A 26313-nucleotide genomic window follows, 5' to 3' on the forward strand; every position below is an offset into this window, starting at 1 on the left:
TAGCTGTCTATTTTACGTTTTATATTTCTTTTTTTCCTCTATTTGTTTCCATATTTCTCAGGAGTAACCAAGTTGACAGATTACTTGTTTTTATAACCTAATATTAGTTCAAAGTAGCATTTTGTTTCTTTTATTGTTTAAAATTCTCTGTGTTCCTATGCGTGTATGGCCTTTTTCTGTTTTTCAGATTTCTTTGTTCTGTTGAACAACACTTTAACTGTTATTCATATTTTATGCTATACTGTTTACTCACTAAGGATGTCTCTGTATTTTTTTCATATTAACTGTTTTTTGATCTTTGTTCAAAGGCAGTATATTGCCACTTATTATTGCTATTACTATGCCTTTAGTACAGACATTGTTTAAGCTGTTGACTTCTGATTTAACCTTGACCTTATAGGAGATCCCATTTACCAAATAAAATGGTCTTGTTTCTACAAAGTAGCCTTCAGGAGTGAGTACTGGGTTATAGAGACCCTGGAGCAGTGGCCACATGGTCACTGACACACACTGCAAAACCATGAATTCACTCCGTTATGTGTGTCCATTTCTCTTTTTCTTTCCCCCTTTTTCCTTTTGTTGTATGTTGAGCTTGTCCATACCATCTAGAGAGTTCTTTTGATATTGATGCTACCCACAATAGAGGTGAAATTTTAGAACTTCCTTCTTGAGTCATACATTCCATTATTGCTTATATGGGAATCATATTAGTTTTGAGGTAGGCTTTTTTTTTTATTATTATTCCAAATAAGTAAATGAAATGATTCTTTGTTGTAAAGAATGAACCAAAAATTCTAATAGTAGAAAACCATGGGTATTTAAGTGGTTTTGATTTATGTCGACTTGCATTTAGGGTGCATAGCTGTTGTGTTCTATCAATAGGTCAGTCACTTCAAAGCCATAGTCAGCAGACATTCTATATCAGGATTACCTTGGGACCTTTTGAAATAAGGTCTGTCCCACCCCAGACCTATTGAATCAGAATCTCTGGGATCTGTGCATTTGAAAGCTCACCAGGTGATTTTGACACCAACCAGGTTTGGGAACCACTGCTCAGGTAGAACCTGCCCCCAATCCATAGATGTACTGTATATTTTATACTGTATGTGTGTAATTTATTCCTTTTTATAACATAATTATTTATTCAAGGTGATACTTGCTGTACATCCCCAACCTTTCTCATATTCTCAGTGATGAAACATTGTAGGAGCACTCTAAAGACAGTCTTAACTCTGAGCTGCTTTCAGGATTATGGGCCTGGAGCAGGGCAAGGAGGGACCTGGTGGTCTCTGACATAGTCACCCTTGGGAGAACAAGGAGAAATGAGGCATTAGGTTGCTGTATGCCAGCAAAAGTGTCATTCAGGCTGTAGAAAGCAGAGAGGGATCGCTCGTGCCTGGGAGGCAGCCTCCAATCCATACTGTGGCACTAGGTTGCTGACTGCCAGAAAGGCTTTGTCTTCTGTTTCACGTATAAATGTCCAATAAGTGAAATAAACACGGTACCCTTAATGAGGGCCTAGAACATGACCTATGAAACCAGGTCACAATAATAAACGAGGTGGTTTAATGCAGTCCCACTTGAATTTTTTTGCACAAAGTTTGTCTAATTCCGTACATATTAAAGTTTTTTCCACTTACTGTTTCCTCTGCTAGAATGTTTCTCTCTACTGTAGTTCGCCTGTCAAGGTCTATTTTATCCTTTCAGATCCACCTTTAGCAGTTCCTCTTGTTAAAGCCCTCCTTCACCAGCTTGAGCTATCCTTTTTGCCAGGATGGTGGGAAGTATGTGTTAACCTCTGTTATAGCACACGCTATATAGCTCTTGTTTGTTGTTCTCTTTGTCTCCCTGTCAGCTGAGGAGCTCTCTGAGAACCAAGCCCTATGCAGTTAGGACTTTTTTCCCCAAGTAATTAAAAGGGAAATTAATTTCTGTGTACCCAGCATCAGGTGCCTTTTGATAAAAGAATTATTGGTTTAGCACTTCTTATTCTTTGTAGCAAAAGAATTCTTTCACCTCCTATGGTTGTTTCACCATATTGTTGAATTAATATTGTTGCAATTACAAATATTTTATTAGTATATATGTATTTCCTTATCTCCTAGGTTCAAAGCTCTCCATAAATAGATTTTTTCAAGTAGCTGTTAGAATCATTGTTCTGCTTTGACTGCACCTTTTAATATTAACAAATGGGGAGAAAGGTGGGTTAAAAACTGGGGTGCTCTTAACCTTTTTTACTTAAAAGAGATACAATTTTATTTCCCTTTTAATTACTTCTCCCCCCTCCCCCAAATGCCCCATCTGTTCTTATTAAAGTTAATGGCACACAACAGGGAAGAGAAAGGTGTACATGTGACTGAGTAGGTGAGTGCTACTTCAGATAAAGGCTGCTTCCGCTTCCAGTCACCCTGAAGTAAATGGACGCTAATGTTTTTCTTCTTCTCAGACTGAGTCATCCTTTCCACTCAACTCCTCCCCATTCTTTATGGTAGTTTGCAACTTTCCTGGTACTCAGTATTAATCAGCATGATACTTTGCTTTGAGTTATCTTAAGCTGTCAGATAAGACGATGATGTATATATTTTCAGAAATAGTAGAATAAAATGGTTATTTTATTTGACTTTTTAAACCTAACTTTTGTTCCAAAAGGGTAAATAATTTTTGTTATTTTTGGCTAGTGTTCTGCATCTAATAAAAGTCAGCTTTTCCTTTCATTCTCAGGAGAAACTGGTTACTTATTTGTAATTCCTTTTTTTTTTTCCCTTGTCCTAATGACACTTAGTATCCTCTGCAGTCAGAATACTGGACTAGGTTTTTCAGCCTCCTGGCTAAAAGCATTCTTCTAATTTAAAGATCTAGAAAAGAGAAAGCTACAAGGTGTCTCCTCTCTTCTCTGCCTTCTAATGATGTCTGATGTTTTGTATTGAGCAGACTGAAGGCAAGTTGTTAGGTGACCTCCATGTTAGGCTATTTCAGAATTGCTGTGGCTTATGGAATCTCAGTGGGGAGTTGGGGCTGCTGTTTCTTGCCAAGAGTGTAGACGGTCTTCTGATCTGCTCCAGGAAATAAGTTGGGGTTTTAGCTATCTGTTGTCCCTGTAGAGAACAACAATAGTGTATTAAACAAAAAGTTTTGGTGATTTTATTTATAAAGCAGGCTTCTGGAAATTGTCCTTCTCTACTGTCTTATTCTCAATGCACATGTGTTATTCTTAGTACACATATATTTTATAATAACCAGTGTCCCCAAATGACTAAACTCTGAACTACTGAGTATGAAAGGTTATTTTGGTTGTTTTCCTTTGAGAAATAACCTGACACATTTGCTATCTAGCCACATAATCAGGTGATAAATTACTAAGTCTTAACATCTTCAAAAATTAATGTATTCACAATTAGCTTTTATTTTTGTGGCAGGATTTTTGAAATCTTAAACCTGTACTTGTTGTTAAGACTTATTTTTTTCTATTTGAGAAATGACACAAACATAGCAATAAAGGATATAAATTCATATAGTTAAGATTCCACATAGCATACAAACAAGGTTTTGTTTTTCCATGTTCTCTTCCTGCTTTTGTCATGTGCAGGAACCATTTATACATGTTTCATATGACAGTGACACCAGTATTGAATGTCTGCTGCTTACCTAACACTGTTTTTGTGTTCATTGCTATAGAGTATTCAGAAGTAAAAGGCATAGTTTCTGCCCTTAACGAGCTAATAGTCTATTAGGGGAAAAGACAGATACATAGAACAGTATATTACAGACAAAATAACAAAAATGAAACAAATAAATTAGAGTTCAGTCTGCACTGGTCAAGGTTGAGAAGACTTTGAATAGGGGATAACTTGACCTGGAGGGGACAAGACAGTAGGCTCTTGTGTGGGAGATACCCCAAAGGTGCGGTTGGATGGGTCAAAAGGATGGTAACAGATCATACAGAACTCTGGGATCGAAGCCAAAGAGTTCGGAGTTGATTGAGTAACCCTCAATCCTCATGAGTTTTTCTGCCTCATTTCAGGAAGATTTAGTCTGGAAGCAATATGCTGGACAGACTTATAGACCAGCCTGGGAGGCTGTTTTGTTCCTTTTTGGCTCTTTTTCTCTTTCATTCCTGGATTTGATCAGTCACCAGATTCTGTCTACTGGTTGCTACCTTCACTCTGTAGATAATTGGTAGTTTATCAGAGAAGTCATTTTTGTGGGGAAAATTTATCTAAGGTTTGTGATTAGAATTCTAAGAAACAGAAAGGTCATATGTTAAGCTAACATGTGTTCATTGCCTTCTGGGGTGACCTATAAGGATACAGAGGAGCACAGTAGCCAGGCTCTGCCTGCATTGTTTTATTTAATCTTTATGACAACCAGTGAAATGGATATGATTATTATCTTTGTTTTGTAGAAAAGGAAACTGAGGTACAGAAGGGTAGCATGTCTCACTCCAGGCCACACTGCTAGTAAGTAGAAGAACCAGAATTGGAATGCAGGTCTCTGGTTGGAAAGCCTAAGCTCTTAATGACTATTCCATTCTGTTTCTCCTCTTGCCCCCCCCTTTTTTTAGATATGGAACTAGTATTTTCCTCATATAAGGATTATATTAAAACATGATTTTTAATATCTGCATAATATTCTGTTTCATGGATGTATCATCATTTACCAAATTTAACTATTCTCCTGTGGTTGTACCTTTAGGTTGTTTATAATTATTCACTCTGATTAATAATGTCCTTATAATCTTCGTGTTCATCTCTGATTATTTCTTTTTTTAAAATTAATTTATTTTTTTAATATTTATTTTTGGCTGCATTGGGTCTTCGTTGCTACGCACGGGCTTTCTCTAGTTGTAGTGAGCGGGGACTACTCTTCGTTGCGGTGTGTGAACTTCTCACTTCAGTGGCTTCTCATGTTGCAGAGCACAGGCTCTAAGCACTCAGGCTTCAGTAGTTGTGGCACGTGGGCTCAGTAGTTGTGGCTTGTGGGCTTTAGAGCGCAGGCTCAGTAGTTGTGGCACATGGGCTTACTTGCTCCGCGACATGTGGGATCTTCCCGGCTAGGGCACGAACCCATGTCTCTTGCATTGGCAGGCGGATTCTTAGCCTGAGCCACCAGGGAAGTCCTCTGATTATTTCTGGGCATAAAGTCTGAAGTGGAATTACTGGATCACAGTAATTTGAATATTTTAAAAATTCTTGATTCATATCACCAGTTACCTTGCTGTTTTTTTGAGTTTTTTTCATTGAAGTTTAGTTTACCTCCAACATCATATTAGTTTCAGGTGTGCAACATAGTGATTCGATATTTTTTTAGATTGCACACCATACAATGTTAATATTTTTTATTCTCTGTAACATTTATTTTGTAACCGGTAGTTTGTACCTCTAGTCCCCTTCACCTTTTTCGCCCACCCCGCCAACTCACCTCCTCTCTGGCAACCACTAGATTGTTCTCTGTATCTGTGAGTTACCTCACTCATTTCACTGCACCTTGACCAACATTGGGAGTTATCCTTTAAAACAGCCTTAACAGTTTAATAGAGGTAAAATGCTGTGACATTATTTTAATTTGTATTCCTCTCAATGTTTAGGAGATTTGGTTGTGTTTTTTTTTTTTTCTCACTCATCTGCCATTTGTATTTCTTTGAATGATGTACTTGTGTCCTTTTCCCAGCTTTCTCTTTTGGTATTGGTCTTATTCTTATAAAATTTACAATTACTGGGGACTTCCCTGGTGGCACAGTGGTTAAGAATCCGCCTGCCAATACAGGGGACATGGGTTCAAGCCCTGGTCCGGGAAGATCCCACATGCCGCGGAGCAGCTAAGCCTGTGCGCCACAACTACTGAGCCTGCTCTCCAGAACCCTCGAACCACAACTGCTGAGCCCAGGCACCACAACTACTGAAGCCCGCGCGCCTAGAGCCCGTGCTCCGCAGCAAGAGAAGCCACCGCAGTGAGAAGCCCACGCACCGCAACGAAGAGTAGTCCCCATTCGCCTCAACTAGAGGAAAAGCCTGTGTGCAGCAATGGAGAACCAGTGCAGCTGAAAAGAAAATAAAGAAAATAAAGAAAATTTAAAAAAAATTTACAATTACTTATATAATAAGGATATTAGTATTAATCCTTTGTCATAAAATGCTGCAAATATATTTTCTTGTTGGCCATTTTATTCAACATGTTTTTGTTTTTACAAAAAAATTTATTTATTTTTACGTTAAGGTGGTCAAAATTTCAACAGTTTCCTCTAGGCTCTTCTATTATTTAGGAATCTAAACACAAAGCCTTCCTTATTCTGAGATCAGAAGGCCACTCACCTATATCTTATTTCAAGTTTGGTGTTTGGATTTGTCTTTTTTTGTGTGTGTGTGGCCCTGTGGCTTGTGGGATCCCAGTTCCCTGACCAGAGATTGAACCTGGGCCCTTGGCAGTGACAGCGTGGAGTCCTAACCACTGGACCGCCTGGGAACTCCAGTGTCTTTTTTGTGTTTTTGTTAATGTCTCTCCTTATCTCTGACAACAGAATATATTCCAGGTGGATTAAAGGTATAACTCATTGTTTTCCAAGTATTTATAGTTTTTCTGGTACCTTTTATCAAATAATTCTCTTTCCCCTACTAATTTTATTTTTGTTATTGTTTTTTAAAAATTTATTTGTTTTTTTTTGATTTTGGCTGTGTTGGGTCGTCATTGCTGTGCATGGGCTTTCTCTATTTGCGGTGAGTGGGGCTACTCTCCTCGTTGCAGTGTGCGGGCTTCTCATTGTCGTGGCTTTTCTTGTGGAGTACGGGCTCTAGGCACGCGGGCTTCAGTAATTGTGGCATACGGGCTCAGTAGTTGTGGCTTGTGGGCTCTTGAGCACAGGCTCAGTAGTTGTGGCGCACGGGCTTAGTTGCTTCGTGGCATGTGGTATCTTCCCGGGCCAGGGCTCAAACCCGTATCCCCTGCATTGGCAGGTGGATTCTTAACCACTGCACCACCAGGGAAGACCTCCCCCACTAATTTTAAACTGATTTTAAAAAGTTGTAGACAACTTTTTATATGCTAGGAGTTTTTTTCTGGATTCTCTGTTTACATTGGCTGGCTGTGATAGTGACAGTACTGTATTACTTATTGTGGCTTTATACTATGTTAATATTTGGAAATAAAAAATGGCCTTCTGGGGACTTCCTTGGTGGCGCAGTGGTTAAAGAATCCGCCTGCCAATGCAGGCAACGCTGGTTTGAGCCCTGGTCCGGGAAGATCCCACATCCCGTGGAGCAACTAAGCCCGTGCGCCACAACTACCGAAGCCTGAGCACCTAGAGCCCGTGCTCCACAACAAAAGCAGCCACCACAATGAGAAGCCCATGCATTGCAATGAAGAGTAGCCCCAGCTCGTTGAAACTAGGGAAAGCTGGCATACAGCAACGAAGACCCAATGCGGCCAAAAAAAAAAAGTGGGCTTCATTTTTCAGAAATTTTATTGCTATACTCAATATCTTGTTTATTTTTCAGAGATTTTGAAGATTAAATGAACTAGAAATAATTAACATCTTTACAATGTTTGGCCTTTCTGATCATGGATATAGATAGTAGTGTCCCCTATTTAATGAGGTCTTTTATGCCTCCTGGAAGAATTTTGTGATCTTCAAATAGGTCTGCAAATTTTGAATTGAGGTTATGTTAAGATTGTTACAACTTTGTATTTCTGTGTTTTTCTGTATTTTCTATTAAATATATATGTGTATACAATTTCAGGTTTATAGCTCATCTTGTTCCACAAAGAATTTGAAGAAATGTATAGAAAATACAAATGGTAAATGATATAAAGTCAAAACCCCAGAAAATACAAATTAGAATAAATTAGAATAAAAGGTTACTACATAGTTTGAGAGGAAAAAGATTTATTAGGGTGTGGCCAGCTAAAGTAATGGTAACATGATCCTGTTACATAGGTCTCACAGTGAAAGAAAAAAATTGCTTAGTTGAAGCAAAGCTTTTCCAAGCATGTAACTCCAAATGAAATTTCTCCCATGTATACTTTAGTGTAAGCCAAGGGCATAATGCCAAAACAAAACTTGGTGAAAGCAAGTTCTGTAGGGGATAAGACCATGTGCCCCAAGTATACCCAGCTTTCTGATGGTCTGGCATAATTCTGGGATAAAGCCTAGAATAGGATGCTGAATTCCACAGAGAGGTCAAGTCAGATAAGGACAGAAAAATCTCCTTTGGATTTACCAATTAAGGGCCATCGCTGGCTTCAGAGCAGTTCAGTAGAGTATTGGGGAACAGAAACCAGACTGGTGAAATGAGGCATGGAAGAGAAGTAAAGGTATAGAGACAGCTAGTGTGGGGTTGAGTGTGGGGGAATACGGAGATGGCAGATGCTAAATTGTCAAGAGGCGTTAAGAGGAGTTTTAAGATTAAAAGATTTGAGCAATATAAAGCTGACAGGCAAGAGGGGGAGGGCTGATCCAGCAGGTTCCCCTAGGATTCAGGCCAGGCTGGTGGTGTAGGAGCATAGGCAGACCTCAGGGGCCTTGACCTCGGGGGGCCTTTGCGTTAGAGTCTGGGCCTGTGTATCCTCCCACTCAACCAGTCAGCATGTGTTTTTTCACAGTGAGAACAGCAGTGAGCAAGGGCAGGGTGGTGCTCAAATACCAGTTTCCTCTCTTCCAGCTCCCTCACCCCCATGTGCCAGTTTCACTCTGCCTCAGTCTGAGGGAACCTCCTCCTGCCCCATCTTCTACCCATAAGTTGATAGAATGATTTTTTAAGAAGTGTTCCTAAGCTTCAGTTTTTCACCAAGATGGTAGAGAATACAGGAAGGATCTGGTCTTCAGAGTTCCATTTTTTGTGTGCTACTGCAGCCCAGAAGACTAACCCATTTGCCAAGCTCATTTGGTTGGATTAGGGATTAGAATCTAGGTTTCTTTCTTTTCTTTTTTTTCAAGCCGCACCTTGCAGCTTGCGGGATTTTAGTTGCCCCACCAGGGATCGAATCCAGGCCACAGCAGTGAAAGCGCTGAGTCCTAACCACTGGACTGCGAGGAAATTCCCCAGGTTTCTTTATTCCTTATCCAATGCCATTGAGTTGAAGGTGATAGCCAAACACATGAGAGAGATCCTTTAGGCAGTGAAACTGTGGGTTTGCGCATGTGGATTTGGGTGGAGACAGCTGAAGTAAAACGGCTAGTGAACCAAATGGCTACGGAGAAGGGAACAGAGCCAGAGCCTTGATGTGCTCAGAGCGGCTGGTGGAGGAGCTCTCAGAGACAAGGGAAGCCAAGGGAGAATTCTGAAAGGCTGATGAAGGAAGAGTATGAGTTTCATACTGTTATATGCCAAAGAAACTGAGTTTGAGGATGAGGGGGAAGCCTTTGGGTTGGCTGGTGTGGTTCCTGGTGAATGGTGCTTGTAGACCAAGCACAGGGACCACAGAGGGCTAGACAGGGCAAGGACAGGTTCTTAAGATAAGAGCAAAACCATATACACGATCTCATCTATATTTAAAAATACATATCCATAAGAGGAAAAAAACTCAGAAAACAGCACCAAAGTATACTAGGTGATTATCTCTAGGTATAGGAATTGCGAACAACTTTTTAAAAAAATTTTATATGTGCTTCATTTTTCAGACTTCTATAAATAGACTAATATGCTTTAATAATCTGAAAAAGTTGTGTCCAGAAGTTAATGTAAACCCGTTTTTAATGGCGTTGGTCCACAAAAAGATTTGACAAAACCTAGAAAGCATGCCTAACTCAAGCAAGGAGAGAGGCAGAGAACATGAGAGACTCCAGAGGAACTGAATGGAAAGCAGGAGGCACAGCTGAGTCCATAGAGGGAGGAAAGGGATGGATCAGAACCGCTAATGGGGTGACACAGCTAGGAGAGTACCGTCCCCAGGGAGTGAGGAGAGCGACCTGGTCCAGGCTATTAAGTTTGTTACTGATTCATAGACTCCTTTTCCTTGGTGGAAGTTAAGTAGAAGGATCCACTGCTGGAAGGGATGCACTGCTGGCAGGGATTTCCAAGCAGTGTATGGGCGAGGCTGGTGGCTTGCTACTTTGTGTCTGATTTTTCTTTGGGATAATAGAACCTACTGCTTTAAGACCCTGAATAGATGCTGATGTTCATGGACCTTGTGCCATGTGTTTTTTCACAGTGAGAGAACACTCTTGTCAGCTCAACCCCCTGGCAGCACAGTTGGTTTCAATTTGTACTCCTTTGTACCAATTCTTTTTCACCTGGTTTATAATTCCGTAACCTCTTTTAGGTTGTACTTGGTTATTAAAAGCAATTTCTAATATTTTAAGTTCTCAAATTCATGGCAGAGACAACATGGATTTTTCTGTGTTCTTCAAATTGTTGTGTGCTACAAAATGTCACAGAGCTCAGAGATTAAATGTTTTTCCTCCACTTTTTTTTTTTAATTTATTTTGGTTGCGCCAGGTCTTAGTTTTGGCAGGCAGCCTACTTAGTTGAGGCTCTCAGACTCCTTAGTTGTGGCTCACGGGCTCCTGAGTTGTGGCGTGCAAACTCTTAGTTGCAGCATGCATGTGGGATCTAGTTCCCTGACCAGGGATCGAACCCACATCCCCTGCATTGGAAGGCGGATTCTTAACTACTGCGCCACCAGGGAAGTCCCTCTACCGGTTTTATTATTGAGGATATCTAAATAGCCTGGGATTATGTAGTGATTCTGTGGCAGGGCTAGCAGTAGCATCTACAGCTTGTGAATTTTTTTGTCCTTTGATACTTTTCCAAGACTGTTTCCAAGGTGGATGGGGCTTTTTCTCTGTTCCTAACTCCAACATTGAAGTTACTATCTTTGCTGGGGTACTAATTTCAGACCTTCATGGCCTGGAAAATGCTTTTTTAAAAGATGTGAGGGGACTTCCCTGGTGGCGCAGTGGTTGAGAGTCCGCCTGCCGATGCAGGGGATACGGGTTCGTGCCCGGTCTGGGAAGATCCCACATGCCGCGGAGCGGCTAGGTCCCTGAGCCATGGCTGCTGAGCCTGCGCGTCAGGAGCCTGTGCTCCGCAACGGGAGAGGCCACAACAGTGAGAGGCCCGCGTACCATAAAAAAAAAAAAAAAAGAAAAAAGAAAAGATGTGAGGGCTTCCCTGGTGGCGCAGTGGTTGGGAGTCCGCCTGCTAATGCAGGGGACACGGGTTCGTGCCCCGGTCCGGGAAGATCCCACATGCCGCGGAGCAGCTGGGCCCGGGAGTCCAGAGCCTGTGCTCCGCAACGGGAGAGGCCACAAAAGTGAGGGGCCCGCATACCGCAAAAAAAAAAATGTGAGATGAGTAATGGTATAAAGTAGTACATCTCAAACTTTAATATATGACACCACTTAGGGATCTATTAAGTTGCAAATTCTGATTCTGTGGGTCAAGAGTGGAGCCTGAAGTTCTGTGTTTCTAACAAGTTCCAAGGTTAAGCCAACGCTGCTGGTCCTCAGATCATACTTTGAATAACAGAGGTATAAACTGTGCTGTCCAGTACAGTAGCCCTTAACCACATGTGGCTGTTGAGAACTTACAGTGTGACTAGTTCAGATTGAGGTGTACTATAAAATATATACCAGATTTCAGAGGCTTATGAAGAAAGAATATATAATATCTCAATTTTTTATATTGATTTTATCTTGAAATGATAATATTTTGGACATACTGGGTTAAATAAAATAGATTACTAAAATTAATTTTACCTGTTTCTTGTTAAATATGGCTACTAGAATCTTTTTTTTTTTTAATTTGTTTTTATTTTTGGTGGTGTTGGGTCTTTGTTGCTGCTTACAGGCTTTCTCTAGTTGTGTCAAGCGGGGGCTACTCTCCATTGTGGTGCGTGGGCTTCTCATTGCAGTGGTTTCTCTTGTTGTGGAGCGCGGGCTGCAGGCGCGCAGGCTTCAGTAGTTGTGGCACGCGGGCTCAGTGGTTGTGGCTCACAGGTTCTAGAGTGCAGGCTCAGTAGTTGTGGTGCACGGGCTTAGTTGCTCCACAGCATGTGGGATCTTCCCGGACCAGGGATCAAACGCGTGTCCCCTGCATTGGCAGGCGGATTCTCAACCACTGTGCTACCAGGGAAGTCCCTGGAAATTTTTTAATGGTACATATGTGGCTCACTTTTGTGGCTTCCATTATATTTCTATTGGATAGTGCCAGTATAGAACATTCCTGTCCCAAGACAAATCCATCTGAACAGTATTGGTTATATAAAAGTAATTATAGTTAGGATCTTGGCTCAAGTAGTCTTTAGTGATCAGAAATATAAATAAGATCTTATAAAAATGCTAGCACATTGATGCTCAGACATTTTTTATTTACAGGCAAATTATAAAGCACTTCACAAATGTCCCTTGACCCTCATGTTCTGCGGTAACATTTTGTTATATTTGTCCTTGCTGTTAATGGAACAGATTGTAAGAGATCTTTGCACTGAGCATTGTATCAATAGTATATATACTCTTGGTTGTTGAGAATAAGGGACTAATGAAAGCAGGTAATGGCAGAACAAATCAGGACAACCCAACAACCCACAAGGTTTTCCATTAGCCTTGGTTTTCGTTCCATGCAGATGGTGAGGTTTGCTGAGTCTGTCCAAATATGTAGGTTGCTTCAAGCCTGGCTTTTGCCCTCAAAGAGCTTTAACAAGCCAACTGGGGAAATGGATCATTTTGAGAAAAATTTTAAGTGCATAATAGTGTGGTTGTTTTATCAGCAGACACATACAGGGAAAAGTAATGGCTAAAGACCAACAAGTCATGAATCTGAATAGGTTATCTGGGGTCAGATACTGAAGGGCCTTGAAAGCCAGAGGGCATTATATGTATCATGCATCTTTCCCTTTTGCAAAAATACGGATACACTTTGTTGAAGAAATCAAACACTATTCTTTATGAACCAAGTAAATCTTAATTTCCCCTGCTCAGAAAGCGTATGTGGGACTTCCCTGGTGGCACAGTGGTTAAGAATCCCCCTGCCAGTGCAGGCGACGTGGGTTCGAGCCCTGGTCCGGGAAGATCCCACATGCTGCAGAGCAACTAAGCCCATGTGCCACAACTACTGAAGCCCACGTGCCTAGAGCCCGTGCTCTGCGACAAGAGAAGCCACCGCAATGAGAAGCCCGTGCACCACAATGAAGAGTAGCCTCCACTCGCTGCAACTAGAGGAAGCCCATACACAGCAACAAAGACCCAATGCGGCCAAAAATAAAATAAATAAAATTTTAAAAAGGAAAGAAAGAAAGAAAGCATATGTGATTTCCCATTGACAGCCAAATGAGTATGGTCTTAATATTTTGTCATTCAAGACCGTCCAATCTATGGCCACAACCAGTACATCTTTCTTCTGTCTCTTTCTACCCTTTCCTCTGTCCTGTACCTTTTTTTTTTTTTTTTTTTTTGAGGTACGCGGGCCTCTCACTGTTGTGGCCTCTCCGGTTGCAGAGCACAGGCTCCGGATGTGCAGGCTCAGCGGCCATGGCTCATGGGCCCAGCCGCTCCGCGGCATGTGGGATCTTCCCGGACCGGGCCATGAACCCGTGTCCCCTGCATCGGCAGGCGGACTCTCAACCACTGCACCACCACGGAAGCCTTATCCTGTGCTTTTTAAGTCTTTTTTTCTTTAACTGTTTTATTCTTTCTCATAACCAATTTTTTCTACGTAGGGACCCCCTCCCCTGCAAAATTTGTGTGTGTGCACACACACCATGCTGTCTTTAAATATCCTGCCCATCTTGATCTCACACCTGGTTATGTAGGGTTCTCCAAACCTACCACTTTTACCTTGAGCCATTGTACCTATTCTGTCTTTTTTGTTAGACAATACTCCTAGAATGCAGGACCAGGCCTGCATAGTCTTAGTCTTTGTACTGCTTTACAGGTGGTCCTGACTTAGAGAGCCTTCTCTGACTGCTAGTATGGATAGTGTTAAGGTACCTGAATTGAAGAAACGTGTGTCTAATAGAAGTAGCAAAAGCTTTGTTTGAGACGAGGGCAAGAATACAAAACACTTTAAATTTTAATTTTGAATTAACCTTTTATGTATTTGTCAGTTTTGTTAAGTCAGATTGATATGAATTACATAATTGATCAAACTCATTTTATTCTTAGGTATCTGGGTACTCTCAGCACTCAAAAGACATAAGAGCCAGAAACTGTGAATCAGAAAAAAACTGATTTTTTTTTTCTGTTTTCTTTTATATATTCAGTTAGCATTTATTGTGTTCTTACCAACCTGGGCGTAGTGCTCAAGAGTTAAAAACTACTTGTTTTCATGGTCTCTGTCCTCAAGGAACTCATGGTCTTACAGACAAGAGAGATACATGAATGTCAAGTTGATGGTATGAGACAGGAGGTAGCGGTGTGTGTAGCTACAAGCAGGACTATTGGAGTCTGGATCCAAGTTCTGATTTTGGCTCCAAAAAAAACTCTGGTGGCTTGTTTTCTAAGGGAGAATTTAGCTAAAAACAGTGAGGTCCTCTGCCAGATATAAGAAATGTGTAAGATTTAAACCAGTTTTGTGAATAACTCTTTAATAACAAATATCCAGTCAGAGTTGAATCTCATTGTCTTGTGGCTTTTTTCTTTTTTAATAAATTTATTTCTTTATTTTTGGCTGCGTTGGGTCTTCGTTGCTACGAGCGGGGGCTACTCTTTGTTGCGGTGTGTGGGCTTCTTGTTGCGGAGCACAGGCTCTAGAGCGTAGGCTCAGTAGTTGCGGCGCACAGGCTTAGTTGCTCCGTGGCATGTGGGGTCTTCCCGGACCAGGGCTCGAACCCATGTCCCCTGCATTGGCAGGTGGACTCTTAACCACTGTGCCACCAGGGAAGTCCCTTTAAAAAAAAAAAAAAAAGATTTCATTTTATTTATTTTGGGCTGTGTTGGGTCTTAGTTGCTGCGTGCGAGCTTTCTCTAGTTGTGGCGAGCGGGGGCTACTCTTCGTTGTGGTGCGCAGGCTTCTCCTTGCGGTGGCTACTCTGTGGCTCTAGGTGCATGGGCTTCAGTAGCTGTGGCACGTGGGCTCTAGAGCACAGGCTCAGTAGTTGTGGTGCACGGGCTTAGTTGCTCTGCGGCATGTGGGATCTTCCCAGACCAGGGATCAAACCTGTGTCCCCTGCACTGGCAGGTGGATTCTTATCCACTGTGCCACCAGGGAAGTCCTCGTGGCAATTTTTTAAACCATTTGTTGGTTTGAATCAGAATCCAAACAGGATCCATACACTGTGATTGCTGTATCTCTTAGGCCTCTTTTGTCTATATCAGAGTTTCTCAACCTCTGCACTATTGATTTTTGGGGACCATTAATTCTTTGCTGTGGAGGACTGACCTGTGCATAGCAGGATGTTTAGTAACATCTCTGGCCTCTGCCAGAGCATCTACTAGATACTGGTAGCACACCTGCCGCAGTAGTGACAACCAGAAATGTGTCCAGGCCTTGCCAGATGTCTCTTGGAGGCATAGTTACCCCAGGTTGAGAACCACTGATCTGTAGGTTCTCCCTCTACCCTTCCCATTTTTTTTTTCTCCTGGTGATTTATTTGCAGAAGAAACTGGGTAGTTATTCCTGCAGTTTCCTTCAGTCTGAATTTCATCCCTGTAGTATAATTTAATATCATCTGTCACCAGTTTCCTGTTAATTGGTAGTTGGATCTAGAGGCTTGATTCGTTTCAGATTTTTTTGTTTTGTTTGACAAGACTGCTTCATAGGTGGTATTCCATTCTTCCATCAGGAGGTAAATAATATCTGTTGTGTCTTTTTGTAATATTAACAACCACTGGTGCCTAATTCATTCATCAGGGGTCTTTTTTGTTTAAAATGTATATGTTTTCAATTAGGCAAATTTTATTTTATATAATAATCTGTGTTCTCCCTTAATAAAGGAAGGGGAAATGGAAGGTGAGGCGGTTGAAGCCATTGTGGAAGAGTCTGAAACTTTCATTAAAGGAAAGGAGAGAAAGACTTACCAGAGACGCCGGGAAGGGGGCCAAGAAGAGGACGCTTGCCACCTACCCCAGAACCAGACTGATGGGGGTGAGGTGGTCCAGGATGTCAATAGCAGTGTACAGATGGTAATGATGGAACAGCTGGATCCTACCCTTCTTCAGATGAAGACTGAAGTAATGGAGGGTGCAGTTGCTCCAGAAGCAGAGGCTGCTGTAGACGATACCCAGATTATAACCTTGCAGGTTGTAAATATGGAGGAACAGCCTATAAACATAGGAGAACTTCAGCTTGTGCAAGTACCCGTTCCCGTGACTGTACCTGTTGCTACCACTTCAGTAGAAGAACTTCAGGGGGCTTATGAGAATGAAGTGTCTAAAGAGGGCCTTGCAGAAAGTGAACCCATGATATGTCACACCTTACCTTTGCCTGAAGGGTTTCAAGTGGTAAAAGTGGGGGCCAATGGAGAGGTGGAGACGCTAGAGCAAGGGGAACTTCCGCCTCAGGAAGATCCTAGTTGGCAAAAAGACCCAGACTATCAACCACCAGCCAAAAAAACAAAGAAAACCAAAAAGAGCAAACTGCGTTACACGGAGGAGGGCAAAGATGTGGATGTGTCTGTGTACGATTTTGAGGAAGAGCAGCAGGAGGGTCTGCTGTCAGAGGTTAACGCAGAGAAAGTGGTTGGTAACATGAAGCCTCCAAAACCAACAAAAATTAAAAAGAAAGGTAAAATGAGTTTATCCATTATACTCTCATAAAACCTTTTCGGGATAAAGCACATAACACAGTGCCTGTGCAGGTTATTTTACATTAAATGCATTTATTTTAAAGATTGTGATGTGGGCGCCAGTCTAAAAGAAGTTTTTCCAGATTGAGTACTTCTTAAGTCCTGAAGAGAAAGAAGTAAATCTATTAGTGGCATGAGATAATTATAACTCAATGTGACTTAGTTGGCTTTAGTTATAAAAGGCTAATGAAATGTATTTGTGGAAGTTTAAGATTAGGATTAATCTTAACACTTTGAAACCCTGCAACAAGTAAGTGTTTTATTTTGCACATAGGTGTAAAGAAGACATTCCAGTGTGAGCTTTGCAGTTACACATGTCCACGGCGTTCAAATTTGGATCGGCACATGAAAAGTCACACTGATGAGAGACCACACAAGTGCCATCTCTGTGGCAGGGCATTCAGGACAGTCACCCTTCTGAGGAATCACCTTAACACACACACAGGTGGGTGCTGGTTAAGAATGTTGGGGGTGGGGCTTCCCTGGTGGCACAGTGGTTGAGAGTCCGCCTGCCGATGCAGGGGACATGGGTTCGCGCCCCGGTCCAGGAAGATCCCACATGCCGCGGAGCGGCTGGGCCCGTGAGCCATGGCCGCTGAGCCTGCGCGTCCGGAGCCTGTGCTCCGCAGCGGGAGAGGCCACAACAGTGAGAGGCCCGCGTACCGCAAAAAAAAAAAAAAAAAAGAATGTTGGGGGCTACAGCATAGCAAAGGTTTAAACTTGGGTTTTAAATATCATCTAAGCTGATTCCAGTGGGAATAAGAGTGGGAAGAATTTTTGTTCTTTCTTATGGTACCCTCTTTGTGATCTTGATTTATTGTAAGCAGATGGACTTAGTTATAGGCAAATGTAAAGAAAGTTTAGTGGAAAATAATCTAAATTTTATAAGGATGGTGATTCAGAAAAAGATTTTCTGTGGTAGTTAACCTATAATATTTCCCAAAGGTATCACCACTGTGTTGCTGAGGTTTTAACAGCAATGACAAAAACTAACCCCCCCTAAATTCCCAGGCAGTAATTGCCAGGCATTATGAGGAAGAACATTAGAAATAGAAATGAAATCCTACCTTTGTAAAAACTATGGTTTCTGGTTGTTTTACCTCAAAGAAGATAATTCATAATCCCAGAATGGAAAATTTAAGGCACCATTCCAGCAATTCAAACATTTATTTATTCATGGTCCACACATACTTAATACTCTAATATTAGCTTCATGTTGGCTGCAGTCATGTTCTGGGGTCACTAAAGAGGAGAGACTATGGGCTAAAGCTCTCTTTAGACTCTCTTCTGGGCTCTTTATACTTTTGGCGTTGGCATTTGGCTGCAAGTGCTAATAGAAACTTCTTTCACCTAGTTCTTCATGCAGAATAGCTTTCCTCTATCCAGATTCTCCACCTCGTTTTATATGATGATTCTTATTTTTTATTTGATGTGCTGTTTGTCTGATGAATGTGATCAAGTAGGGATTGGCCAATGAGCAGTATACTGTGCATTAGTATATTTGCTAATGTGACTTGGTCACTTTTCACCAACTACCTAGTTTCTACCCAGACACTTGATAATAATATTTTTTATTTGGTAGTTTGAAACCCTAGGGAAAGGGCATATGACTACATGAAAGCAGCTGGCCGCATTATAGGACTTGCCAGAACGGGAGTGCCTTGATGTGGGCGCTGCATGTCATGGTCTAGTCCTCAGCTTTGAAAATAAGAAATTCAGTCTGTCTGGTTATTCAGGAATGATTTGGCAGGACTAATTCATACTAACCAAATCCTCAAGAGTCAGATTCATATCAGAAAATCAGTTTATGTGGAAGAATATACCTTTTTATTTTCTAGATGCAGTCGTATTGCATTCTAGGGGGCGCCTTTGCCTATGTCAGGATGCTGTAGCAATTGAAGGGTGACTTGGTGAGCCATGGACCTTGAGCAGAGGGACGTAGGCAGTCATGTGGGTCAACCCGATGAAAACTCCTGTCCCACAGCAGTGTCCACTTCTTTCCTAATTGCCATCCTTATGTCTACCAGAGGCAGGCCTCTTTCTCTCTCCTAGATAATACTAGGTAAACACTGGAAATTCTTTGTTTTCAACTTACCTCGTCCTAATAGAAATGGATGTTGCTTTCCTTCTCTTAGTCGTCGTTTTACTTACCTGTTTGTACCACCAGACTATACATTTTTCATAGATAAGAACTCTATCCTTCACTCTTAATCCTCAGTGGTAGTAAAGAAGCAAATTGAGCAAATGAACATTCTTTGGAACTTTCTAGTTACTATCATATCCAATCACATTTCCCTCTCCAGTGTTTTCTCAATCTCTGGGAGAATCATTTCTGCAGATGGCTGGACCCATTCATTACATTGTGACTCTTCTTAATTCCACTCTCAAAAGTAGCCTTTGATTTTGGTGTTTGAGATTACCTTGCTGTTCACCCCTTACCCACAGCCCACAATTACAGATACTCCCTAGTTTCTAAATAATAACCTATGAAGGTAGCACTGTGTTCTACTGTCAGCTTTATCTCTTTATTATCATTATTACCTGGGCAGGATATTTTCAGTGCAGTGTTCAGAATATAAAGTGGCTAGAGAAGATCTACTAAAGTAATGTTATGTTATGGGGCTACTATGGGAAGACATATTAAAAACAGTGAGATTATCTCAGTGAAAGAAAAAACAAAACAAATATAGAGGGTATATTATTAGTTCATAAAAATATTTAAATATTCCATGATTTGACTTTCAGATCACAGAATATTAGATATTGATGTTTGAAAATGATCTGTTTAAATCACATAACATAAAAGGCAATACTACTTTATAAAGCCTTTGATAAATCTCTAGAATACCTTATCAAACCAAATTTATACAGAAAACATGTTATTATATTTGTATTTTTTTTAAAGAAAAAGTTGGTCAATATGGACAGCCCAGTGGCCCTATATGTATAATCATAATAACAGTAAGATTTGATGTGCAAAAGGATCTTGAATCAAATAACTATTAATTCTGTGGCCTGTACTTGATAAAAATTGAGGTTTAAAGATGTTGTATATTTTTTAGAAGGGTTGAAACAGAATGGTGTTTCTGTTGACCTTTAATCCATAGTGACCAGAATATTCACAAAATAGGGGTAAAAAATATTTTGTATTCAAAGGCAGCATACTCAAATGGATAATTAAGAGAAACTAAATGTTTGGCATGTGTTTCTAATATTTTGGGGTTAATGTTGTAAAGTCAGCTGGGCTCACCCATAGTTTTTGGAGCTACTCTCAGGGAGGGTTGATGAGATGACCAGGATCCAACCTCATGTAGCAGTTGTGTCACACATTGAACTCTGTAATTAACTGTGCCCTTAATCTTGTCTTTCTTTTATACCCTCCTTTCTCTAGGTACTCGTCCTCACAAGTGCCCAGACTGCGACATGGCCTTTGTGACTAGTGGAGAATTGGTGCGGCATCGTCGTTACAAACACACCCATGAGAAGCCATTTAAGTGTTCCATGTGCGATTACGCCAGTGTAGAAGTGAGTATTCAGCTCCTTGTTGGTTCCTCTCTGAAGATCATCATGATTCCAGTATGAACTGTCCTCATACTGACTTAATACAAGATAGAAAATCTTGCTAGATTACTACACTCGCACTCCCCCTCCCTACCACCAAAAAAAAAAAAACCTGTAATGAGTGTGAAAGGTTTTCCCATTAAAAAAAGAGCAGTAACGGGACTTCCCTGGTGGCGCAGTGGATAAGGCCCAGGTTCGATCCCTGGTCAGGGAACTAGATCCCACATGCATGCCGCAACTAAGACCCGCAACCAAAAAAAAACAAAAACAAAAAGGAGCAATAGGAACTTCCCTGGTGGCACAGTGGTTAAGAACCTGCCTGCCAATGCAGGGGACACAGGTTCGAGCCCTGGTTCAGGAAGACCCACCACAACCCCACATGCCTTGGAACAACTGCGCCCATGTGCCACAACTACTGAGCCTGCGCTCTAGAGCCCACACGCCACAACTGTTGAAGCCTGCGCACTCTAGGGCCCACGTGCTGCAGCTACTGAGTCCGTGTGCTGCAAATACTGAAGCCCGCGCATGTAGAGCCCGTGCTCCGCAATGAGAAGCCACTGCAATGAGAAGCCCGCACACTACAACGAAGAGTAGCCCTCGCTCGCCACAATTAGAGAAAGCCCACACGCAGCAACAAAGATCCAACGCAGCCAAAATATAATTAATTAATTAATTTTTTAAAAATCATCTAATAAAACAGAGCACTGATCCACATATTATTACAGGCAAGTTCTACCTAACTTCAAAGAAGTGAGTAACTATACCAAGAGCACTTCAAAATGGAAGATTTTAGGGACTTCCCTAGTGCTCCAGTGGCTAAGATTCTGCGCTCCCAATGCAGGGGGCCTGGGCTCCATCCCTGGTGAGGGAACTAGATCCCACATGCTTCAACTAAAAGATCCCACATGCTGCAACTAAAAGATCCTGTGTGCCATAATGAAGGTCCTGTGTGCCACAACTAAGATCCTACGTGCTGCAACTAAGGCCCATCAGCTAGCTAGCTAGCTAGCTTGCTTGCTTGCTTTATTTATCACCTTTATTATTTGAGGCTACGCTGTTACCAAAACTGGATAAGGATACTTCCAAAAGAAAACTGTTTCTGTTTCTCACAGGAAAACCAAAATTCTAAGTGAATTAACAAACCAAATTTGGTAATAGATTTAAAAAATAAGTGATTACTAAGTAGAATGTATCTAAAATGCAAGAATAATTCAGCATTAGGATATTATTGGTTTGTACTACACTGAGAGATTAAAGAAAAACCATATCATTTCTATAGGTTATTGAAAAATCATAAAATTTAATACTTATTACTGTTTAGAGTTCTAGCAAGTCAAGAGTAGAAAAAAATATCTTTAGGGACTTCCCTGGTGGCGCAGTGGTTAAGAATCTGCCTGCCAATGCAGGGAACACTGGTTCAGCCCTGGTCCAGGGAGATCCCACATGCCGCAGAGCAACTAAGTCTGCACACTGCAACAAAGAGCAGCCCCCACTCGCTGCAACTAGAGAAAGCCCGTGCAGCAACGAAGACCCAGTGCAGCCAAAAAAAAAAAAAATTTATTATAAGGAGTATATACTGGAAACCTATAGTAAACCCAGCCTAATTAACTCTGAAACACTGGAAGTATTCCCATTAAACTTTGGAACAAGATTTCCATTCCTACTGTTACCATTTCAACATTGTATTGGAAATCCTAGCTAATAGTATAAAATAATAAATGAATTATAAATGGAAAGACAAAACTGTCATGTCTTGCAGACATATTTGCTTACATAGAAAATTCAAGAGTATTGGCTGAAAAACCTAAAGCAGTAAGAGTTCATTTGGGTGGTCAGATCCAAGATAAATACACAAGAATCAGTGACTTATTTATACAATATCAATAGTAGGAAACAGGTTCAAACTCTTAACAGCAATAAAATGACCTAGGGATAAACTGAACAGCAAAAAACATCTGATACCTACCTGTAAGAGGAAAACGTCTCACATTTTTCCAAAGGACATAAATAAATACACATTTCAGCTTGATTCTAAATTTCAGCTGGAAGAGTAAATATGAATGACTAAGAAAATTTTGAAAAACGAATGAGGGGCTTGGGCTTCCCTGGTGGCTCAGTGGTTAAGAATCCACCTGCCAATGCATGGGACACGGGTTTGAGCCCTGGTCTGGGGAGATCCCACATGCCGTGGAACAACTAAGTCTGTGCACCACAACTACTGAGCCTGCGCTCTAGATCCCATGAGCCACAACTACTGAGCCCACGTGCCACAACTACTGAAGCCTGTGCACCTAGAGCCCATGCTCCACAAGAGAAGCCACCGCAATGAGAAGCCTGCACACCACAACGAAGAGTAGCCCCCACTTGCCACAACTAGAGAAAGCCCGCACACAGCAATGAAGACCCAACGCAGCCATAAATAAATGAATAAATAAATTGTAAAAAACAAAAAAAAGAATGAGGGGCTTGTGCTATTGGCTGTTTGAAAACTATATGGTAAATGAAGACTGTGATATTGGAGCAGGAATAAACAAATAGATTGTTGAAAAAGAATAGATCCTTGTGTATATAGGAATTTAATATATGATAAATAGGCAAGTTTTGGAAAGAGAATTATTCAGTAATGCTGTTGGGACCATTCTTTAGCCTTACAGTGTGTGGAATTTGACTATATAGCACTTAGAAATACAGGGAGATTTTAATGTAAAAATTGGAACACTTTTTAAAATTTTCAAAGGAAACATTAAGTGTTCAAAACACTTCTTAGAGTCAAGTTTGAAAGTCACTGTTCTGTTGGTAAGGTACTTAATGAAAGATGAAAAGCATAAGTCCATAGTGAGGAAGGTGAGAGGCCCCTGGTGCCTGGTCTGTTAGGGAAGTGCTGATGATAGGAAGAGAGACTTAAGGGAATTAATGCATTTATTAACTTGGATTCAAAATTTGTTAGAAAATTGATCCATAAATAAGCATGGATTATTTTTAAACTATTATGGAAAATTTCAAACATATGTAGAAGTAGATAGACTAGTATAATACACCCCCATGTGCCTATCACCCAGCCTAACAGTTAATAATAGCCCATCTTGACTCATCTATGCCCCTATCCATTTTACCCTTTTCCCTTGGATTATGATAGGGATTTGAGAGGCAACAGTTAGAAATAATGAGGAGGAAGAAATACTGTCTTTTAGACTTCTTCTGTATTATGAACTGCAGTGTCCAAAAAATAAGCTTTTGTGCCTGACCCACAGTATTCTCATGTCACAATCTATGTTAACGAAAGTTTAAGAGGTTCGGTTGCTTTTGTGTTTCAGGTCAGCAAATTAAAACGTCACATTCGCTCTCACACTGGAGAGCGTCCTTTCCAGTGCAGCTTATGCAGTTACGCCAGCAGGGACACATACAAGCTGAAAAGGCACATGAGAACCCATTCAGGTAGGACTTCTCCCTTCCTCGTATTAATGAACCGCTTTTTAGTGGATCCCGTGGGACCCTGTGAACCACCACATGCCCCTATTAGTTACCCGAATGGAAGCTGGCATGAGAGTAGTATATAATTGATAAATGCTTCTCTGGCATATCCTTGGAGTTCATTGCTCTGAATATACATTGGAGAATGGAAAGTTTTTACTGTTAGAAGAAGTCTGGGTAGGTTACATAAGTAACCCAACTTGTCAGTTTTCCAGAGTACTCTCTTTTCCTAAAAAGAAAATCTTGCAGGTCCTCCTGTCATCCCGTCTGCTTTCCCCCAAAGGTAAGTACTGCTGTAGGAACTACTCTTACTAAAATGTGAAGGACTCCGTGGCAGAGCTGGGCAAAGCAGAGGTGGTGGCCATAGTTTGGGACTTCTTTTCCATCTCTGAAGATAGGCATGAGCCAGGCAGTGGGCCTGAGCCTCATCCTTCCTAAATTAAGAACTGTAGATTCTCTGTGGATTAGCACATCTGCCACCTGGATTATCCTCCAATTAAATGATAGTATTCAGTTATTTCATCTAAGTTGTTCATTTTGTATTTCCTTTTAAGGGGAAAAACCTTATGAATGTTATATTTGTCATGCACGGTTTACCCAAAGTGGTACCATGAAGATGCACATTTTACAGAAGCACACAGAAAATGTGGCCAAATTTCACTGTCCCCACTGTGACACTGTCATAGCCCGAAAAAGTGATTTGGGTAAGTAAATTAACTAGTGGCAAATGAAAAATATATTTTGACAAATTTGTGAGAATAATGGAGATCACAAATTACTTCCTTCATGTAAGTTTTGTGAATGTGAATGGCCTGCTGTTTAATAAAAGTCATTGCTTAGGTGCTAGTGATACTTTCTTCTGTCTTCTTTCTCTTACTGAAGCTAGGCTACTATACTGAAGTAGGCTACAAGATTCTTCCCTGACTATAGCTCATCTATAAATTAATGGCAGCTGTAATGAGAGAAAACAGTATAATTAAAGCCCCCAAATAGAGAAGTGACATAGTATGATTCGAACTAAGGTCAGTTGACTTCAGGTTTTTTTCACAATATTTGTACTTTAGGTAATGGGACTGTTTTTATTGGTTTGTTGATAGCTATATATCTGTGCATAATTAAACTAGAGTTTATATAGAGGCAGAGTTTGGTGGTAGAAATTTTAGTATGACCCATATTCTTTTTAAAAAAAAATTAATTTATTTATCTATTTATTCATTTATTTGTGGCTGCGTTGTGTCTTCGTTGCTGCGCGCAGGCTTTTTCTAGTTGCAGCGAGTGGGGGCTACTCTTTGTTGCGGTGCGTGGGCCCCTAATTGCAGTGGCCTCTTTTGTTGCGGAGCACAGGCTCTAGGCATGAAGGCTTCAGTAGTTGTGGCATGCACGCTCGGTAGTTGTGGCTTGTGGGCTCTAGAGCTCAGGCTCAGTAGTTGTGGCTCACGGGCTTAGTTGCTCTGCGGCATGTGGGATCTTCCTGGACCAGGGCTCGAACCATGTCCCCTGCATTGGCATGCATGCAGATTCTTAACCACTGCAGCACCAGGGAAGTCCCATACTGTGACCCATATTCTTAAAGATAAGGTCACCTGGATTTATCCCTTCGTTTTTATTATTTAAAAGAGATAAAAATATTGCCCCAGTCTGTTCTTTATCCAAAATTCATTGCTCCCTGAATAATAGTAATAATATAAACTTAGATAAATTGTACTTTCCAGGTTGTCTTTTACTTTTATTTTACTTCTTTACTCATTTGATCTTCACAACTACCATATGAAGTCATCAAGGTATATTCTAGCTTTATAGATGATGAACAGATGTCTTGACCAAAGCTACACAACACAGCTTATGAGTGGCAAAGCTGGACTTGAGTCCTCTCGAACCCTCTAGAGCTGTTTCTCACACAGGGGAGTACATAAGTACCCAGGTCATATCAGGATCATACTGAGCCACAGCATAAACTTGGCCTGTCTTTCTGCAGCATTGGTTATACTCAGAAGGTTTTGAGTAAAGTTATCCAATTGAGCTGGTGTCTTAAAACATTTTTACGTTAATATGACTATATTGAACAAACTGTAGACTGACTAACGTTTTTAAGATGAAACTGTGAGCTTGAAGTAGAGGACTTTGGGCTCCACATAAGATCCAGTGGGTCATGTGTTCATCCTACTCTGCTCTTGAAAGGACTTTGTTAGAAAAAATTAAGAGGTACTGTCCTCAGGTAAATGAAAGAGTTTTACTGTTCGCACTGTATAGAAACTAAAACCTAAACCAGTAATATCTCATGGCGGTGTGTGAGCTGTTAGGCCCCTGTTTGAATATTTAGTTTTTTTTTTAAGTTACTCACTTTCATGATGCGAATAAAAACCTTGAGTGTTTTATACTTGCATGAAACCCCTTAGACCCTGCATAACAAGTTCTTTATGAGGCACTCAATTGCCTAGGAGCTGTCAAATAATAGTTATCTCCCAAAACTATTCCCAAACAAGTTTGTGTTCCCCAAAGTAGGTCTGATTTCACACTAATATGCAATAATTAAGATTCATCATTTTTGGGACACAGGAAAGCATGGAG

The 26313-nt window shown here is 41.0% G+C and overlaps 1 protein-coding gene across 3 annotated transcripts in view; it reads left to right on the plus strand.

The window, feature by feature from the left end:
* Positions 1–26313, plus strand: part of CTCF (CCCTC-binding factor) — a 49316-nt gene that overhangs the window by 12921 nt on the left and 10082 nt on the right. For all 3 annotated transcript variants that reach the window (XM_060000277.1, XM_060000276.1, XM_060000275.1), the window contains 5 exons: positions 15863–16652; positions 16988–17158; positions 20105–20238; positions 23589–23709; positions 24300–24449. In XM_060000277.1, the coding sequence (XP_059856260.1) occupies positions 15872–16652; positions 16988–17158; positions 20105–20238; positions 23589–23709; positions 24300–24449 (1357 nt within the window). In that variant the 5' untranslated portion in view covers positions 15863–15871. The remainder of the gene's footprint in view (positions 1–15862; positions 16653–16987; positions 17159–20104; positions 20239–23588; positions 23710–24299; positions 24450–26313) is intronic.

Source organism: Delphinus delphis, chromosome 20, assembly GCF_949987515.2.
Source record: "Delphinus delphis chromosome 20, mDelDel1.2, whole genome shotgun sequence".
NCBI classification, from domain to species: Eukaryota; Metazoa; Chordata; class Mammalia; order Artiodactyla; family Delphinidae; genus Delphinus; species Delphinus delphis.